General features: G+C 53.8%; 1 protein-coding gene across 1 annotated transcript in view; it reads left to right on the top strand.

The window, feature by feature from the left end:
* The window catches only part of JARID2 (jumonji and AT-rich interaction domain containing 2), a 259,462-nt gene that overhangs the window by 233,577 nt on the left and 5,332 nt on the right, over nucleotides 1-20,553 (top strand). The window contains exons 7-16 of the mRNA XM_090269793.1: nucleotides 963-1,995; nucleotides 5,155-5,657; nucleotides 8,449-8,541; nucleotides 11,420-11,538; nucleotides 11,628-11,698; nucleotides 12,498-12,612; nucleotides 15,466-15,571; nucleotides 16,497-16,679; nucleotides 17,160-17,290; nucleotides 18,375-18,558. Of these exons, the coding sequence (XP_090125919.1) occupies nucleotides 963-1,995; nucleotides 5,155-5,657; nucleotides 8,449-8,541; nucleotides 11,420-11,538; nucleotides 11,628-11,698; nucleotides 12,498-12,612; nucleotides 15,466-15,571; nucleotides 16,497-16,679; nucleotides 17,160-17,290; nucleotides 18,375-18,558 (2,538 nt within the window). The remainder of the gene's footprint in view (nucleotides 1-962; nucleotides 1,996-5,154; nucleotides 5,658-8,448; nucleotides 8,542-11,419; nucleotides 11,539-11,627; nucleotides 11,699-12,497; nucleotides 12,613-15,465; nucleotides 15,572-16,496; nucleotides 16,680-17,159; nucleotides 17,291-18,374; nucleotides 18,559-20,553) is intronic.

Raw genomic sequence — 20,553 nt, 5'->3', positions numbered from 1 at the left:
GCCTGGTCCCAAAGAGGACGAGATGGACAGATGCTGACAGCTGGCAGCCACACCTCTGCCTCGAAGCTGCACCTCAGGATTGCTCTTGTTCTTTTTTTCCATAATGTTTTTGTTTTGCTCTTTTCTTTTGGCACATGGATTTTTAAATTCCATGGGCAGATCATGCTTTAAAGGGAGCACACAGAATAGTAAGCATGTCTATTTTAGAACAGAGGAGTGTGTGTACACAGATAACTCCTGAGCAGCAGGGGCTTGAACTGGGAGAGCCCGTTTGTGCGTAGCTTTTTTCAATAAATATACAGTTGGTTCTCTATATCCCAGGGTTTCGTGTCCTTGGATTCAACCAACCACAGATCAAAAATGGTATTTTAAAACTGCTATTGGGAGTCTTTGGATGTGGAAGGCTGGCTGGATGTACTGCTCTAAGCCATTTTATTCTACAAGGGGATGGGGCATCCACAGATTTCACTATTCAGGGTCCTGGGAACCAATTCCCCACAGATACTGAAGGATGACTGGGTGTCCAGGGAGTCAAAAAGTTAAACAGAATACACATTTTTAACTACGGAGAGCAGGGTTTGGTGCCCCTAACCTCCTGTATTATTCAAGGGTCGACATTATACATGCTCAAGCTCCCCCTAATGGGCAGGATCTTGCTATTGTAAATGTTACTAACCTGTGACAGGTGATGGGTGGGCGTGTGGAAAGGGCCTTACTGGGAAATAACCGGATTTCCTAGAAGAACCATGGGAACAAATGTGCGTGTTAGACACACAGGAAGAAGAAGGGTGGGTGTGGAATCATGCCGCGATTCTGAAACAGAGCACCTCAGTGTTTAGTTGAGGCTGTTTATTTTGTTTGCCTTTACAGGCAGCCCACGTCTCTGTTTAGTGTGGAGGCTGCCTTCTTGGCAGGCACTAATTCTGCCTTTTTCACCCTCTGCCTCTCCTGCTGCCTCCCAGGTTTCGAAGGTAAACGGAGTCACTCGAATGTCATCTCTGGGTACAAGTGCAACCAGTGCCAAAAAGATGCGCGAAGTCAGACCTTCACCGTCCAAAACTGTGAAGTATACTGCAACGGTGACTAAGGGGACTGTCACATACACCAAAGCCAAGAGAGAACTGGTCAAGGAAACCAAACCCAATCACCACAAGTCCAGTTCAGCTGTCAACCACATAATCTCAGGGAAAACTGAAAGTAGCAATGCAAAAACCCGCAAACAGGTGCTATCCCTCGGGGGGGCGTCCAGGTCCACCGGGCCCGCCATAAATGGCCTCAAGGTCAGTGGCAGGTTGAACCAAAAGTCATGCACTAAGGAGGTGGGGGGGCGGCAGCTGCGGGAGGGGCTGCGGAATTCCAAGAGGAGACTGGAAGAGGCACACCAGACCGAGAAGCCACAGTCGCCCCCCAAGAAGATGAAAGGGGCAACCGGCTCTGCCGAAGCCCCTGGCAGGAAGGCGGCTCCGGCCCCAGCGGAGAGAGCTCCGCTGAATGGACACGTGAAGAAGGAAGTGCCCGAGCGGAGCTTGGAGAGGAACCGGCCAAAGCGGGCAGCGGCCGGGAGGAGCACGCCGGGCAGACAAGCACACGGCAGGGCGGATGGCGCCTCCTGTGAAAATCGTTCTACCTCGCAACCGGAGCCCTTGCACAAGCCGCATGAGGCGGCGGCCAAGCCCGAGAAGGGGTCCGGCCGGGCCGGGTGGGCAGCCATGGACGAGATCCCCGTGCTCAGGCCGTCAGCCAAGGAGTTCCACGACCCGCTCGTCTACATCGAGTCGGTGCGCGCTCAGGTGGAGAAGTACGGCATGTGCAGGGTCATCCCGCCTCCGGACTGGCGGCCCGAGTGCAAGCTCAACGACGAGATGCGGTTCGTCACGCAGATTCAGCACATCCATAAGCTGGGCCGGCGCTGGGGCCCCAACGTGCAGCGGCTGGCCTGCATCAAGAAGCACCTCAGATCTCAGGGCATCACCATGGACGAGCTCCCACTCATAGGTAAGGCCCTCCTTGCGTGCTGCCCTTTCACAAGAGGATGCGCTTCTCCAGGCTCATTTGCTGCTTAGGGAGGAGGCTGATGCCCCTTCTTCCAGGTCCCGGGCATTTGTGGGTATCGGGGCCTGTGCTCACCCCTCTGGGTGATCTCTTGCTGCCTGCAGGGGCCAGAGCGGTGTCTGGGGTGATGGGATGCTGCCACCATGGGTTCGTCTCAGCATCCCAAGTACCACAGACATAGGAGCTTTAACAACAGGAAGGTATCAGCTTTCGGTTCTGGAGGCTGAAAGTTCAAGATCAAGGTGCTGGCAGGGATGGCATCCCAGAGGCCTCTCTGCTTGGCCTGTAAATGGCTTCCTCTTCTGGTGTCTTCACATGGCCATTCTGTGTGCATGCCCCTGGTGTGTCTTCCTTTTGTAACAAAGACACCAGTCATACGGGGTAGGACTCACCCCATTTTAATTTGCTTCTTTAAAAACATTCTCTCCAAATACAGTCACATTCTGAGGATTCGACCTATGAATATTTGGGGGACATATTTCAGCCCACAAGCGCTTATAGGCCTCAGCCCATTTCTTTTTTGGTCTGATCTTTGTCTCTTCATCCTCCTGGTTTTTACCTGAGCTTCTGTTTCTATAGTGACCAGCTTGCCCCCTGTGGAGCCCACAGGTCAGGGGACATGTACACATTTCTCCTGAGACCAGGCATAGCTCTGGCTGGGATGGTCACAGCGCTTGGCTTGCTGACTCTTAATGAGTGCATGCCCCAGCATTGAGGGACCAGGGGCCCCCAGCAGCATGCACACATTAGGTTGTCTGGAGCTCCCTGACCCACTCCTCTCCTGGGTCCTGCACCCCTGGGATTAATGCACTCTGTCAGGGACAGGTGGGCTTTGCGGAGTGGGTTTTCCTTTTGGGACAGCTGGGTAAGGTCACTCACTACCCTTTCAGCTCTAGATCCATGAAACAGCACATTCCTGCCTCCATTTTTGAGATCCTGACTTTTCGGAGGCTAGGAGGAAAGGAGACTTTATAACTTGTGTCAAGAATTGGCAGTAAGATGGCATTCCTCGTGAGACGGAGGTTTCATTATTCCTCTCAGCAGGTACCTGCCAGGGCTGATGCCTGAGTGAGAATCACTTAATTTGAAAGAATTCTTGGTTTATGGTCTCTTGTCAGGGCTGGCATGTGCCAGACAGTGACATAGGCTGCGGGGGGGCTGTCCCCTGTGTGCCCTGTGGTGACTCCCAGCAGCACTAGGTCCTCCTGGCTGTGAGTGGCGTGCCTGAGTCTCACTACCACCCTGAGCTGTGGTCTCAGGGACAGGGGAGTCCTCAGGTGATGATGTTAGGATGACAGCCAGCAACCTTCTGTTCTGAGTAGGATTTCTGTAAGCATGACTATTCCCCACAACATCAGGAGGCTGGGAGGTGCGTCCTGTGATGCATGTGCTCATGCTCTGCTGGAATGTAGAGATCTGTCCCTGTCCGTAAGAGGGGTGCTGACCTGGCCTGTTACCCACAGAGGCTTTGACCATGTGTCTCAGCACAGGGGTCTCCAAGTGCAATGGACTTAGCAGTGCTGAAGCAGTTTCCCAGAATTCACTAAAATGTGTGAGCACCCACCCCCCACCCCCCACCCAGGAAGCTTGTGCTTCAGGGGGTGGGGTCAGCTTAGACTTTTCCAGTTAGCAGCCTGGGGGCTCTGTGAGCGGGCCGATATGGCAGGTGAGGAGTCATTCATGGATTTGCAAAACTGTGTACATTTTTAAGTGCAATTGGATTATAATGATCTTAGAGAAAAAGGCAAAGTGTGGCTAGTCTCCCCTCTGGTGAGATCTGTGATCTGAGCCACTGTGGCACATGGGTGACTAACTGTCCTATGCTTTGCATGTTAGGGCTGTGAGCTGCCAGCCAGGTGTCCCCAACAAGACCGGGCTGTGTTGGGCAGGTCTCCTCCCTGAGGCTGTTCCTTTGTTCACAAACAACCAAGTCTAGCCACCCACCAAGCAGAATAAATGGCTGCACACCCATCCGCTGGTCTTATTTGCGGTGTGCCCGAGGTGGGCCAGGCGTGCATCTGGTGGTCCCTTGACAGCCAGCCCACCTCTGGCCTTGCTGCTGTTCTCGGGCAGGAGTCCTGCTGCTTTTCCTTTTGTTATTGGATGTAAATATACCCCTGGTCTCCAGAGACCCTGAGCTTCTTCCTTTCTCTTTTGCTTACCTAGCATTTTGTTGCACATTTGCCTCTTAAAAGCCAATGTATGATTATTCTGGAAGATTTCCCCCTTTATTTGGCCAGGGGAGGTTGTTTTTCCAGGTCCCGCCGAGACCGCCTGGACATGGATTTTACAGTTCTGTGATCTGATCATGGGCTGTAGTGAAAACTTGCTTTCACATCCTTCCGAGATTAGCAGTCCTTCTGAGCGTGTGATGTGAAGCATCAAAGGGTGGGCGGCCAGGTGCCTGTCACCCTGCAGTCCCATGGGATTGAAAATAAGCAGCCTCAAGCGTGCATGTGTGTTAGTCTATGTGTTGGGCGTTAAGTGTGTATTTTAGACATGTATATGTTGGGTGTATGTGTGTGTTGGAGGTGCTGGGGGGGGATTGGGACTCAACAACACATGCTGTGTGTGTATGATTGCTGACATCATAGCTGTTCTAGGTGATATTGGGACATTGATGGGGCTGAGTGGCACAACCCAGGCCCTGCCCTTCCCTCACCAGGGATGGGCTGCTGCCCCTTGTCTCATTGCATCTGCCTCTGGCTGTGTTGGAAGGGCATTCATCAGGGTATGAGAGGGCATTGGAATGTTCCTCCCCACGGATTTGCGTGGCCAGCTTTCTCCTGCCATTGGTCTCTGCTTAAATGTCACCTCCTGGCATGCCTTTCCTGATCATCCCACCTAAGATGGTAGCCCCCATTAATCTGCAGCCCCTCAGTCATCTTTATGTGTCCCCGTAGGGCCCAGAGCTGTCTTAAGGTCCGTCTGCATAGACTCAGCTCTCTGAGGGCCAGAAATGATTGTTTGCTATTCTGACCCTAGAGCCTGGTGGTGTCCTGGCGCACACGGGGTCCTGAGGACTGTTGGGTGAGTGGAGGAGGTCTCGATCATGGTCCTGTCCACCATCTTACCCTGTGTTCTCTCCCCTCACTGTCTCAGGAGGCTGCGAGCTCGACCTGGCCTGCTTTTTCCGGTTGATTAATGAGATGGGTGGCATGCAGCAAGTGACTGACCTCAAAAAATGGAACAAACTAGCAGACATGCTGCGCATCCCCAAAACTGCCCAGGACCGGCTGGCCAAGCTCCAGGAGGCCTACTGCCAGTACTTGCTGTCCTACGACTCCCTGTCCCCTGAGGAGCACCGGCGGCTGGAGAAGGAGGTGCTGATGGAGAAGGAGATCCTGGAGAAGCGGAAGGGGCCCCTGGAGGGCCACACAGAGCACGACTACAACAAGTTCCACCCCCTGCCCCGCTTCGAGCCCAAGAACGGGCTCATCAACGGAGTGGCCCACAGGAACGGCTTCCGCAGCAAGCTCAAGGAGGTGGGCCAGGCCCAGCTCAAGACAGGCCGGCGGCGACTCTTTGCTCAGGAAAAGGAAGTGGTGAAAGAAGAGGAGGAGGACAAAGGCGTCCTCAGCGACTTCCACAAGTGTATATATAAGGTAGGGCCCCTGCGCGGTGGGGAAGGAAAGGAGGCGTGGGGCCCTCAGACACCTGATGGGGCTGGGCGGGAGCCGTCCGCCGTGATGGCCTCTGGGGCTTCTGAAGCCACCAGCCCGCTTGCTCTGGGAAATATAATAAAGAGAAATGCCTGCAGCACATGGGGAGGCTGTGCGGTCAGCACCCAGGCCTCCGGGCATCTGGCCAGCTGCAGCAGGCCCTTCCTTACCCCTGGGGAGCCATGAGCATGGGCTGAGTCACTTGGCCACTTCAGGCCTTGCCCTTCTCTGCTGAGTGAGCTGAGTGTGTCCCCAGGTGCCTAGTACCTAGGATGCAAATGCAGTTTCTCCTGTGCCCACAATTTTGAGCCTGCCCCTTTGAGCACCCCATGTCAGCCTGGAGGATCAAGCTGCCCTTTTAGGCCTGGGGGTTCTCTTGACAGCAATGGACTGGACACCCTGTGGCTGGAGTGCTGGTTTTCTTTGCCTCCTTGTTTATTTTCTGCATAGCCCACCACCCCCCCAGCCAGATTGGCCAGATCTTCTGTGGAGAGAGGCCCCGAGAGAGGTGTCACCTCATATCTCACCATTAAAGCTCTGTGGAGGGAGGAGGCAGGGAGAGCCGGAAACTGAACGTGCGCTGTGTTTTTCCAGTTCTGCCAAGTCTCGCTGCAGCACCAGCCATCCTGCGAGGCTTAGTCGCGGGGACGCCACACTTGGCAGCCCGCCTGCCTCTGCTCAGTCGCAGCGACTGTGGCCTCCTGCTTGGCCGGTTCTAAAGCAAGGCTTGGGGCCAACTCACTCCCCTGCCTGCCAGGGTGAGCAGGGCACCCGGGGCAGAGCTAAGAGAGGCCTCTGCCGGTTGCCTGGGCTTTGATTAGTGTATGGGCCGCATTGCGGGGCCCTTGTTCTGGGTTCACCAGGAGGGCAGTGTTCTGTGGTGGACTCCTGGCATCCCTCACTGCACAGCCCTGCTCCCACCCCGATGAGTCTGGCAGTTGTGTGTTTGGGGGGGGGGGTATTGCTGCTACGTTCTAAATCTGCTGTGGGTTATTGCTGCCCCTGCCGTGGCCTGTGCCTGCCTGGGTAACACATGTGGACCTGTGATGACAGCTCCATCACAGGCATGCAGGGAGCCTGGGGCTTGGCTCAGCTGTGCCTTGGCCCTTTCTGAGTCCGTACCTGGAAGCCACACCGCTGACCACCCACTGCCACGCTTCTTTCTTTTCTGCTAGGCTTTAGCCCCTGCACTCCTTTCAGGAAAGAGGTTGTCTAGAGCTTCTTCTACTATTAGACCCAGAAAGGGTTCCCCATTCCCACGTTGCCTTGCAGAAATGGGGGTGGGGGGGGGCGTGGAAGGGCAGCCGCAGCCTGCTGACCCAGCCTTCTCCTGTTCCCCATTTTAAATGTTCATGAGAAAGGAGAAGGTGGTCCTAGGCTATGACATCCAAGTCCTGTGGTTGTGTTTCCTGAATGTTTGCCCGAGAACCCTCCTCAATTGAAACCGCTCATTAAGTCCTATGATTCTGAATAGCCAGCAATGAAACAAGATATTTTCTACTTAAGAAGGCCAGTTTTATGAGAGTGAGTTGGATCCAAGCAATAATTTTTCTGCAAACATGCTTGGTAAAGGGTATTTTTAGATTTCATCGCAGAAATCTAAGAGCAGGCCTGTGGTGCTGTGGTCAGGGCGGCTGCGTGCACGCGCGCTGGGTCTCTGTGCCCAGGCCACAGCACCCTGGGGCCGCTGACTCTGCCTCAGTGCAAAATTAGGTCCCTCTTAGTAGTTCAGTTTTATCTTGTAATGAGCAGATGTCAGGAGAAGTTTGGGATTGTACGGGAATGTTTTCCCTGAGCTGGCACCCTATGGAGTCTCTTACAAAGCTGAAAAGCAGAAGCAGGTGCCAGAACCCTCACACTGACTGCCCTGCCTGCCCCCGCCCCTGGGGCAAGGAGAGGGCCCCATGCTCCAGAGCTGGTGCTTCCTGTCAGGCTGCTCCACTGTCCCCTCATCAGGGAAACCTTCCCTGGCCACCCTCCCCGCCACTTCTCTCACTCTGCCCTGGCTCAGTGCCTCCCCAAAGCCCTTATGGCTGTGAGGGCTGCATTCCCCAGGCAGAGCGGAAGCTCCACGAGGCCAGAGAGGGTGTCGATTTTGAGCGCTGCTTTCTCTGAAGCCCCTTGAACTTGGCCTGAGATACAGCAGGTGGCTAGGTACATATTTCTGTAATTAAGGCGTGAATCTTATAGGCTTGCCTCTGTGCAGCAAAACACTCTGTAGAAGAGGTTGAAAATAGGATCCAACCTGGGACAGGGAGCCGTGGGGTGTAGAAATCACCCCAAGTTTCTGTCTCAGGGTCTCCAGGCTTCTCTGCTGGGTCCATCTTAGTTCTGTTAGTTTCCTTAATCTTTATCCTCCCCTCACATGGGTAAACTGAGGAATTCTGCCTCTCGGGCCACTTTGTACCCAATTCTCCAGAAAGTGCAAGTTGCTTTTTAAAAAGAGGACCCTGGAAGTAACTGCACTTGGGTCTGCTGTGGCCTGCTAGTGCACAGCCCGTGTCTCCCACGTGGCGGTCTGTTTGCTCCTGTGGCTACAACAGCTGTGTGTCCTCGTCCCCCTTTGCTGGCCCCGAGGAGCCTCCTGCCTTCTCTTCTTGTATGAACTCGGGGCACAGACTGGCCTGGCTGTGGGAGGCACTTCCAGAGCCCGTGGCTGGGGCTGGCTTGGTGTGGGGTTAGGGCTCTGCTGTGTTGCTTAAGCTGGACTCTCCTGTTTTTGTGTTCTTTCCAGGGAAGGTCTGTATCTTTAACAACGTTTTATCGAACAGCAAGGAACATCATGAACATGTGCTTCAGCAAGGAGCCAGCACCAGCTGAAATTGAGGTGAGCTGAGACCATTTTGACCGCGTGGTACCCTGACCCCCGATGGCCCGAGAAAGCCCGAGGGGTTGGCTGTCTTCTATGTGCTCCGGCAGCCAACAGCTTTAATGCCAGTTAATCTAAACTTCTTGAGTCAAAAAAAAAAAAAAAAAAAAAGGGTGGTGGTGTTCGTGGAATGAAGAGCAAGACTCTCGCTTGTCCTTGACTTACCCCTACCAGAGGCCAGCGGCGAGCCCCCCAGCTGGCTTGCCCCCCCCCATCTGTTATGCAGAATGCTTGGAATTCCCCGAAGCCATAGTTGTGCTGTTCTCCCCTGTTTTATTAGTGGGATTGGCGGGTGGCCATTTGTATACTTCTGCCAACTCTGTTCTTTGAGTTAGTGTGAGGTGGGAAAGATAGTGAGCTCCTCTGTGCCCAGACCAATTAGGGGGAGTTTTGTGTGAGGCTCTCCAGGACAGAGACCAAGTCTTACCTCCCCTTGGCCAGTACCCCGCTGAGTGTGTGAATTTCCAGACGCTGACATTGGCGGGCCCTCAGCAGCACTGGTTCCTGTCCGGGAAAGAAACCAAACTCCTATCGCTTGTTAGGGCAGCTGTGGTCGGGGAGCAGGCTTTGTCAACTGCAGCCTGTCTTTTGACATCTAACAGAGACGACATCTTGTGTTCCTCAGTGGTGGATGCCACCTCCTCTGGGTAAAACCCAGGTTGGTCACTAGGGGGCCCAGCTGTCTAGGTTTCGCCAGGTTTCCCCTGAGAGTGGTACTCGCAGGGCAGTCCAGGCCTAACCAGAATACTTGGCCCCCTACGTTGGTGCCACGCAGTGCTGCACTCTGGTCGGCACCGCCAGGAGTGCAGGAGGCTCCACCTGGGTGTTCAGGACCAGTTTCCCAGTTTGGTGAATTCAGTATTTTCCTTCAGCTCTGTTGGCATCCCTTTTAGGCCTTGGGTCTCTGCTGATGTGCACGTGCTGCCCCAGCTGCACTTTGGGAGCTGCCTTTGCACACCATGCTGTGGCCTGACCACTGCCCTATCTCCCAGTTTTGGCCCTGCCACAGCCACCTTCCATCAACCTCAGTGTCGGCTGGGCCCTGATTCTGGGACATTTGTGGCCATCACAGTTGCCTCCGGAGTGCTCACAGCATTTGTGTTAGAGATGGCAGAGAAAGGACCGTGACTTTTTGAGAAAAGAGGCTTTTTTTTTGCAAAATATCCATCCTTGTGGGCATCTCTGAAGGTGCAGGGTTCCGTACCATCCATAGCACGAGGAAAGCTCAGCTCGTTTAGTTTCCTACTCAGGAATTCATTCTCTCTGAAAGTCTGGCTTTTGCTTTAGAAGTTACATAATATTTAAACACAAAAGGAAGACTTGGTAAAATCCAAACTTTTCCTATGAGGCTGTCCAGCTTCTGGGTCCTTCAGAGAAGGCTGGGCCTTCCTCTTGACCTGTGCTCAGCCACTGGCATGGCCCTCACTTAGCAGCGGGTCCCGTTCCTGCCCCACACCTTTATTCTACCAGAGGCTGCTGTCAGTCTGAGACATGGGTGGCAGACTGTTGCTTCCTTCCTTACATTCAAGGACATCTGTTTAATGATATTGAATTTATTCTTGGCTTGGGGCCTTTTGACCCCCTCAGCTGGTTCCTCCATGGAAGTTCCAGTGTGTGTGGGTGTCGCCATGCCATTGCTGGCAGCACCTCTCTGAGCTGCTGTGGGCTTGGTGATGCTGAGTAGTTCTTGGTTAGGCTCCCTCCTTGAAAGGTGGATCCAGCTCAGTGGACGTTGCTAACATTAGGGAAGGTGATGTTGTGCTTCTGGAATGATAATTGAGAGCAAAATGAAGAAGTGGCAAAAGATAAGCTAGGCACATTTGCCCACCTGTTAGTGAAACACATTCCTGGCCCATGTCTGCCCCCTACTTATTTAGATTGGAGTCATTAGGACACCTGGAAAGCTTTTAAAACTGGCCTCTAACTCAGTTGGCTTGGGCTGCAGTCTGTGCATGGATTTTACTCCTCAGAAGGTCCTCACGTGCAAAAAGGGTTGCTGGCCCTGCAAAGAAGTCAGGATGGGTGGTCGGCAGAAGTGTGCAAGGTGGTGCCTGTCGGTCAGGGTGCTGAAGTTGGAGGCTGTATTTCGTTCAGTCTGAAGACCGTGGTGACACATCCTCGGCCTCCTCCTTATTGTGGCATTTCCAACCCCCCTTTCATTTAAATGACTATTCAGTTGTGACAAGCTTAAAATTTACCATCTTAACCTCTTCTAAGTGCACATTCAGTGGCATCAGCTCAGTCACATTGTTGCGAGCATCACCACCACCATCTCCAAAGTGCTGGTCATCTGGCAAAACTGAAACTCTGTACCCACCATGCAATAGCATGACCCAGCCCCCAGCCCCTGGCAACGCCATTCTCCTTTCAGCCTCTATGAATTTTACTACTCCAGGTACTTCCCTAAGTGGACTCATATGCGTTCGTCCTTGTGTGACTGGCTTATTTCATTTGGCATTGTATTCAGGGCTCGTCCGTGTTGTAGCCCATGTCGGATGCTCTTTCTTGGAAGGCTGAACAGTAGGCTATTGAATGGACATTCCTTCTTCAGCTTATCCATTCATCTGTTGATCAACACAGCTGGCTTCCATGGTTTAGCCGTAGTGCATAACGGTGCTATGAACATGGGTGTGTGGATAATCTATTGTCACCCCTGCTTTCAGTTTGGGATCTGCCTGCAGAGGCGATCCGATCTCACTGCCCCAGCACGCTCCTGCAGGCTGCCCTGCGGTGGGCTCCGGCACTGTGCGTCCGTGTCCCCACGGTGCTGGGTAGAGCTGGGCCCTGTGGCTCAGGCCCAGCGATGGGGCTGACTGTCCCTTGCCTCTCCCTGCAGCAAGAGTACTGGAGGCTAGTGGAAGAGAAGGACTGCCACGTGGCAGTGCACTGTGGCAAGGTGGACACCAACACTCATGGCAGCGGGTTCCCAGTGGGAAAATCAGAACCATTTTCAAGGTAAAGTTGGGTTCTGTTGTCCACATTCCAGGGACTGGGTAGCATTCCTTCCCGCAGGCTGTGACATCATCACCTTCTTTCCTCTGCAGGCATGGATGGAACCTCACCGTCCTCCCCAACAACACAGGGTCCATCCTGCGCCACCTCGGTGCTGTGCCTGGTAAGCCTCGGCGGTCTCCTTTTCAGGGCCCTATGGTCCCCACCTCAGCAGGTTGAAGAATGAGCGTCACCCCACTCAGATGAGCTGGGCAGTTCCTTTTAAGCATAGCTGGAAAGGGACAGGGAATTATGATGTAGAGTATACTGTATATGTTAAAGGCATTGATTTGTAGGGAAGGAGAAATAGGATCATAATTGAAGTTGTAAAATATGTGGAAAGGTGAACCAAATCACAGCATCTAGAAGATGGGCAGGTGCTTAGTGGCCAACTTGGTATTATATTTTCAAATCTGAAGTCCTGATCCCTTAGGACTGTTGTAGGCTCCTAAGGGATACATTCTGTGCGGATATTGGGAAAGCCAAGTGTCCTTGGGGTCGGGGTGCTGAAGGCTGGGGCCCTGCACATCCAGGTGGAGGCGATGATTCACAGCCTCGGCACACAGGCTCTGTGCTTCCTGCCTCTGCGCCCAGCCTGAGGGGGCAGCCCGTGGCTGCTGGCTGCTGCCGACAGTCATCATGGTCACGTTCCTTGGGGCATCTTCTGCCTGACTTGGAAATTAAGATGCTTGTCTGATACTGTTTGTAACAGTGTCCATCGTCCTGGCTTCACTTCTGTGTAGCAGGCAGGAAAGAGCAAGCACCCCCTTTTCACTGGGTTATGTCTCTCTGGTTTTGAGCCCCATTTCTTCCTTCCTTCCTTCCTCTTCTTATTTGGGGAGAAGAAAGCGATTTTTGATGGCTGTTACTCTGAGACATTGGTGCCATGCTTCAGAATGCTGTTCTCTCTCCATGTGTTTCAGGAGTGACAATTCCCTGGCTAAATATTGGCATGGTCTTTTCTACCTCATGCTGGTCACGAGACCAAAACCACCTTCCCTACATTGACTACTTACACACTGGTGCTGACTGCATTTGGTGAGTACACCAGCCCCGGGCACCCAGCAGGGCTGGGGAGGGGGGCTCACAGTATCCTGCGGGCTGGAAGCTTTGAGACCTTGCTTTTCCAAGCCAGTCCTGGAGTTCCCTGTCAGAGCCTCTCAGCATAGGATTTCCTGCTTCCGTTGGAAGGGTTGCAGGTGGCGGAGAAAATTTTAATTTGCTGTGATGATGAGCATCTTTTCACATGCTTATATGCTGTTTATGCCCCTTCCCCCTTTTATTTTTTGGTCAGTTGCCTGCTTATATTTACTTCTTGGGTATTATTTTTTTGTGGTTGACTTCCAAGCATTTGTTTCACATTAGGGATAAGAAGCAGTTGGAGCATCAATGTGACTAGTGGTGGTGACCACATTATCAGCTTTCTCTCTGCCCTCTAGAGTTGCCATTTTCAGTGTTGTCTCCCAGCCCCCAGAGGGTTGCAGGACAGTAGCTATTATGGGGAATGGAGTTCTTGCTCTGTCCAGCCTCATGTATTGTCTCCCCCGCACACGTCTGCCTGTTCCATAGGGAGCATTCTGCTTCGGCACCCACCTGGGAGTCTGTCACCTCTTGCAGGGCCTGGTCCAGGGCTGGCTCTTCCGTTCTTTGTTTACGGTGGCAGATGGGAAATTACTGCAAATAATCAGATGTCTTGTTGTCTGACAGTGTACTGGCTTCCCATTCATTTCACATTTAACTGTGTTTATTGTCCTAATGGGGTGATTAGGCATTCTTTATTAAAATAAACAAAGTCTCAGAAGTCACACCCTGAGGAGTCAGTGTCTGCAGCAGCCTCCTTGCGCCGCCTCACTGTTCAGCCACCTCTTGTGAGGAGTGGTTGGTGTTGAAGCGACAGGACCTGCGTGACCCCGAAGGGAGCCTGTGTGCGGAGAAAGGTGTTTGTAACTGCCTGTGGCTGGTCTGGAGTGGCTGCTGGTCAGTGGCCTAGGGGCAGAGTGTGTGCAGACCGCACAGCCGAGAGGACAGTGGGCTGGTTCTTGTTCTGGGCAGAGCGGCTGCTGGGATTTGGGAGCATGTGGTCCCCTTCTTTTGGGATCCACTGTGCTTTCCATGTCATTCCCCACGGAGAAGTGTGCATGGCTGTGCTGGGTCTGGCTTGGGGTTTGTGGGGTCCCACCAGACCTGCGACCTGAGCCAGCACGCCTGAGCCCTTGCAGAGCCTTGGTGTCTTCATCTGAAACTGGTGTGATAGGACCCGCGGCCAGCAGGGTGACAACGTGAAGTGATGGTTGGGTTAGAGGTAGGGAAGTGGGGAGTCTGTGGGCTTTCTGAGACTAAACCCTGCGCCTCATGGATGGCGAATAAACAAGAGGCCAGGATGTGATCAGAGAACTTTATGGTTGTGGTTTTTCTTAAAACATGTGATTTAGGTTAGAAACCTGGGATTTAAAGCACAAATCAGTAACGGCATATGTTGGCATTGAAATAACATAAGCATTATGAAAACCACTTCAGTGCGGCAGCTGAAACTAGGATTTGGCCTCCCAAGTGAAAGGTTTCATCACAGACACCTCAGCGCAGCGGGGAGCCTCCTGGCCTCAGGGAAGGTGCAGGTCTGGAGCTGGGCCTGAGGGCTAGCTACGTGAGCTTCCCAGGGTGACTAGAGAAGTGCAGTGTGATGACCCCACCAGAGCTACTGTCCCCATTCGGGTTGTCACTGGTGGTCGGTGGCTTCATGCGCTGTGGCGTCCTGGAGTCCTGTCAGGGCCCTGAGGAATAGAGGGTGTTACCAGGGTACCCACTCTGCACATGTCCCGCTGTAGCCTGCTGGCGCCATGGGTGCAGGGATGGGATGGCACCAAGGAGCCTTGCACACCGGCCACCTGGCACCAGGATTCCAACATGTTCCAAATAGCAGGTGTCCCCAGTGAGCCCTCTGGGACATCAGCAATGATTGACCCACTCCCCATGATTGCAGGTCAAGTTCCAGATATTTCTGTCAGTTGAGTTCTTTCTACATATTCATCCTTCTCTCCCTACCATCTTCCGTGTTAGCTCTTTAGTTCCAGCCAGGAAGTCTGCGTTGTCCAGAGCTTCACTCCACGGCTACCTCTTCTGTCCGGCTCCCACCAGCCATTGGGTTTGCTTGACACAGGCTTGTGTGGGTCTGGTTGTCCTGTGTGCTTTGCCAGCTGACACTGGCTTGGCTGGGCCCTGGCCCACGCGGCCGCCTCCCTGGGTGCACCTCCTCTCATTTCACAGTGGCTGCAACGTCTGCCTCGGTGCTGGCTGGACTCCCTTTTTCAACTCTCTCCGTATTCCGAGAACTGAGGGGTTGTTTTACCTTTCCGGGTCGCCCAGCCCTGGGATGAGGCGGCCTGGGTTGGAGTGCCCAGCACCAAATCCTAGTCCTGCTACACCTCCTGGTACAGAACTGTGTCAAGTGCCAACGCGGTGATGAGATGCAGCCTGGAGCACTCAACGAGAGGCTAACTGAGTCTGTAGATGCATCTGGATCTAATTTATATGGGGTTTCAAACATTTGGTTTTGGTCTGAAGGCTTTTTGGCTCATGTATAGGCCAGATCTGCATAAAAGATGAGCATGAGGCTTGGCTCCTCAGGGCGGAACCAGCCATGTTGCCCTGGGTGTGGGATGGACTTGGGCCTGGGAACCACAGTGCGCATCACCAAGGTGGGGTGCCTCACTGATCCCAGGACCGGGTCCCTCCTCTGCGTTCCAGACCCTCCTTTGCTGTCCCAGAGGCTACTTTCCTGGCTTGAGTTTGCTCACTGCTCTGAGGGAGGAGGCAGGGTGGGCCCAGCACCTGCTCCCTAGGCACAGGGTCCTTGTCAAGCCTCTGCTTCTGTCTTGTCTCCTGACCACTCAGGTATTGCATTCCTGCTGAGGAGGAGAGCAAGCTCGAGGACGTGGTCCACACCCTGCTGCAAGCCAATGGGACCCCCGGGCTGCAGATGCTGGAGAGCAACGTCATGGTACATGCAGCTCCTGCCTGGCACAGCCCCAGGCCGGGGGCACAGGGAGGGTCAGAGCTGTTTTACAGTTGCCCTCTTGGCTGACCTGCCTTTCAGAGGCAAAGAGGACAAAGCATCTGTTCCAGGGCTTGTTTTGTGTATAGAGACTGGGGTGTGCGGTGAGGTGGGGTCCTGATTCTGGGTGGGGTCCACTGGCACTGCCGTTCCCACCTGCTGGGCACCTGGGTGACTGGACCACATATCACAAATGCTTGGCCTTACAGGGGTGGGCTTCCAAACCCGTCCTCAGAAAGTTGAGTTCCTGGGAGTCTCTCTAGCCTTGAGCTGTGTCCTGACACCTGGGCTCAGGCCACTATGGACGCCGGCCTGGGTCTCCTGTGTCTGCTGGACCCTGATCTGGCTCAGGGGAGCTGAGCAGCAGGCTGTTCGGGGGTGCAGGTTCAAAGGTCCCGAGTCTGTGCCCCTGTGGCTCAGCCTGGCTCTGGAGACAGGCCAGTGGCCCTCCCAGATTTGGGAATCTGCCCCATTCTCACCCCTGGCAGTGCTGGGGTTGGACGGGAAGGCCTCCAGTGTGAAGGGCCACGTCCTCAGTGGCCATGCACCTGGGTGATTCTGTGGGGCTAGTGTCAGTTTAGATCTTCCTTCCTTTTGTTTTGGGAATTAGACATCTTTATTTTTTTAAAGGAGAAACAAAAGATCTTCGGTACCAAACTTAATCTGTCTTTCATGAACAGATTCCTACTTAACTCCCAGTGCCCACCTGGAGGACAGGTTTGGATGGTTAACACATCTGCTGGGAGGGAGGCTGGTGCTCAGGGGTTTCACAGAAGGGACTCCGGCAGCAGGGGTGGGCAGTGGGGGCGTGGGAGCATGGCTGAGAGCAGTCCCTCGGGGAGTGTGTCTCAGCGCTGTCCTGCTTTCCCAGATCTCCCCGGAGGTGCTGTGCAAAGAGGGGATCAAGGTGCACAGGACCGTGCAGCAAAGTGGCCAGTTCGTCGTTTGCTTCCCAGGATCCTTTGTGTCCAAAGTGTGCTGTGGCTATAGCGTCTCTGAGACTGTGCACTTTGCCACCACCCAGTGGACAAGCATGGGCTTCGAGACGGCCAAGGTAGGCAGGCGAGCCCTGGGCACTGCCCACTGCGGTGGATGCGCATGCGCACACATACAAATACGCGTGCCTGCACATGCCTGTCCCTTTAGATAATGTTTAATTCAGAAAATGCTTTGGAAATCTCAAGGGAGGTGGCTGAGAGGTTTTCCTAGGAAAGATCTGTTAGGGGTTGATGTGTATCAACAAAAATATGAGTCCCATTGTGGACCCACTGTGGCATTGGGCAACTGGACTGATGGTACTTACCAGTGGGTAGAGATTCTCCACCCATTTTCAAATTGTGGCCCTGCCTTGTCGCTGGCAGCACAGCGATGGCTTTTCCTGGTGTCTGGTGCATATCTCGAGGCCAACAAAATCCTTGTGCAATTTTCAACTGCTTTGAAACCAAATTCAGATAGCACCCCTGCCCAGTAATGAAAGACCTTGACAGCTGCCCAGTAATGAAAACCTGCCTGAAGGGATGATGGCTTCTTTCAGGAGATGAAGCGTCGCCATATAGCTAAGCCATTTTCCATGGAGAAGTTACTCTACCAGATTGCACAAGCGGAAGCAAAAAAGGAAAACGGCCCCACTCTCAGCACCATCTCAGCCCTTCTGGATGAGCTCAGGTAATGCAGACCTGGACGCAGAGGCCCGGGGCCGCGGCCCCTCCTGGCTTTGTTGGGCAGGGGTGTAGCTGCTTGCTCAGAATGGCAGGGCCCGCCTGCTGCTTGGCCAGATGGGTGAAACTCTTTGGGTGCTTTTTTTCTTTTCTTTTTTTAATTTAAATGTCCCCTTCTGTCTTCAAGTTGGATATTTGGAGTCAGAATTTCCTGGTGTGCTGATGCAAAATGTTCTCTCTGTGTGGAAATAACCAGGAGGTGGGCCTAGCACCTCTGATCCTAGCAGCGCATTGCAGGGAAGAGATGGTGGCTGCAGCTTCATTTCTGGAGGCTGGGGGTGGGTATGGAGAGGCCCACGGAGCCCCGGCTTGGTGTTCTCGCTGACCCACTTGTGAGGTGTGTGCATGACACCACTGGGCAGCTTGCGTCCGCTGCAGCCTGTCAGGTCTGCGTGTGGCCACCGGTTCCAAGTCAAGGCCTCACCCAGCCTCCATCCTACAGTGACCGAAGGAGCTCTCCAAGGTTGAAGCAGATCAGGGCAGCAACTGAGAAGTGCGACTGTTTGCTTGGCTTCCTGTGTAACCCTGTTCTCTTTTCCCACCATGTCGCTTCGTGATCTCTCCCTTCCAGGGGAGGGATTCAGTAGTGCTGACGGACAGCACACGGATTTCGACTCGTGCTGGTCGAACCTTTGATGACGATACCAACAAATAGTTTGTTACATCCATTCTTGGCTCAGAATGAAGGGGCAGGGCACCCCTCAGGTAGCAACGAGGGGGTTTGCCACGTATGTGCCCCCGGTGCGTCGTGCTCGGTGCTCGCGTTAACTGTAGGCAGAGCCCAGTCATCAGAGGAACCTTGGAAGTTGGGGGGTGTCTGACCTTTTGACTAAAGTACATGGGTCCCAGTTGGGGGCCTTGGGAAGGTGAGCATGTATGTCTCACTGTCCCTCCCCTGATAAGACAGTGCGCCTGGCTTGGTGGGTAGTTAGTTGGCTGGGGCGCGGCATGTTCCCTGTGATGGTGAGGGAACCCGGCCAGGCCGCTGTGCTCAGCCTCCTAAGGGCGGCTCTTGTATTGTGTCTGGACAGGGATACGGAGCTGCGGCAGCGGAGGCAGCTGTTCGAGGCGGGCCTCCACTCCTCTGCCCGCTATGGCAGCCACGACAGCAACAGCACCGTGGCGGATGGGAAGAAAAAGCCTCGAAAGTGGCTGCAGTTGGAGACCTCAGAGAGGAGGTGTCAGATCTGCCAGCACTTGTGCTACCTGTCCATGGTGAGCCTGCCACCCCCGCCCCCCTAATCCTCGCCCTTGGCGCCCGCCTGCGAGAGGCGGCTTCCTGCTCCAGGGGGACCTGCTGCGGACCGTGGCCGGGTTCCGGACCTTCAGAGGTCAGCTGCCTCCTCCGCAGTGCCTGGGTCTCAGAGACCAAGAGCAGGCTCTGCTCTGCCCACCCCCATTTACGCAGGGTCTCTGCTCACTTGCAACTACATGTTCACAGGAAGTGGGCCTCCTTCACTGCCCCTGCCTTGTCACTCAGTGTCCCCTGGTGAGGGGCCGGGCTGCCCCCATACTATGGCCCAAGTTGATGGGAGGCCCTATCTGACCGTGGCTCTTCCTCCTTTTCCATTTAGCTATGTGATGGATCCCACTGCCCCTCAGGTCCCTGAAGTCTGTCTTCGATTAAAACTAATGTTTCTCCTCAGCAACCTGCTTCCCCATCTCTTCCAGAGTTGCCTCCCTGAGCCAGCTCTTCCTTCTGCCTCTCCATCTGCCATGCAGTCCAGTCTGGCTGTCCTCCTTTTGGGCACAGAGCCGGGAGGTGGGGGGGGGGGGGGCGGTTAACACATCCCAGCCAGGCCCCTCAGGCTGCTCGCCACCTCGGTCTTGCAGAGGTGTACATATTGCATTACCTCACCCTATCCCACGCTGGAGGCCCTGGGAGAGCTGTGGGCGAGTGGGCAGCTGTGGACGGCAGGCCTGGTGTGGCCCTCGTCTCTGCTCTTTAGCTCACCTGCTGCCTCACACTGGGGTTGCCTTGTGGAGAAAGTGGAGCACGCAGCCACCATGGTTGAGTCAGGTGCTCTCTAACATCTGGGAGGTCAGAGAAGTGAAAGAAGGGGAGGAACTGCTGTGTTAGTTTGCTGGGGCTGCCATGGATACCACAAAAGGGCTCAAACAGTGACATTTAATGTCATCACAGTGCCGGTGGCTGGAAGTCCCAGATCGAGGTGTTGGCAGGGTTGGTTCCCTGAGGCCTCTGCTCCTTGGCTTGTTGATGCTGCCTTCTCTCGCTGTCCTCCCCTGGCCTTCCCTCTGTGCATGTCTGGGTCCTAATCTCTTCTTACAAGGATGAGTCATATTGCACTAAACCCGGCACATACAGCCTTACTTTACTTTAATCATCTCTTTCAAGGCCCTATTTATAGTCAGTGTACCTCTGAATTGGGGGTGTGGTGGATATAATTCAGTCCATAACAACCACTCATCTTCTATTTAGTCTTTCTTTGCCCAGGTACTTTGTAAGATACAATTGAGAACCAGGCAGTCTTTTAAAAGAAGAATAAACATCTCTCTGGATTTGTAAACATCACTCATAAAGGCCCCATAGTTCCGTGTTCATTCCTCTTGCTTTGGCACAGGTTATTCCCACGGGAAATGATTGTGTTCTTCCCGTGTGAGCGACCCCATCATGACCTCCGTGTGTGGTGCTGGGCTGTCCCCCTGGGCTCTGAGCACAGCACCTGTGGGTTCATTTACAAGCTGCCTTTCAGAAAGCTGTGCCTTGAGAGCTGTCACCAGGCATTTCTTATTAGCCTGAACGTTATTTTATAAAGCATAGATCCTAAACTCACAGGTGACAGCTGAGGTTTTATTTATATTCACAATTTTCACTGCTTGGATTCGTACGACGTTTGTACATTTGTGTTGACTGTATTTCACATTTTTGTCCGTCCCTGTCTCTAGCCTCAAAGGTGACATGTTTCTGCCATTGTGTCATTTCCTTATACCTTCAGCTTGTGTCTTGTCTTTGCTTAGAAACACCGAAGACAGGAATCCTAGGTCTTTCCCCTAAATTCGTATGAAAAGGCCTGCAAACCGCTTGCATCTTGCGGTTTAAGGAAACATTTCCTTTTTTTTAAACAGAGAATGAGAACAGGAGTAAAAGTCAGTGTGGGGGTGAGACCCCCCACAAAGCAGGCAGCTGTCCTCTCTCCCTGCCCCTCAGTCCAGATCTGCCCAAGCTGAGTGTATGTGGAGGGTCAGGCC

The sequence above is a fragment of the Furipterus horrens genome, unplaced genomic scaffold (assembly GCF_987537825.1).
Source record: "Furipterus horrens unplaced genomic scaffold, mFurHor1.1.pri manual_scaffold_3, whole genome shotgun sequence".
Classification (NCBI taxonomy): Eukaryota; Metazoa; Chordata; class Mammalia; order Chiroptera; family Furipteridae; genus Furipterus; species Furipterus horrens.
The sequence above is the reverse complement of the archived record's forward strand: the minus strand, read 5'-3'. Positions and strand labels throughout refer to the sequence as shown.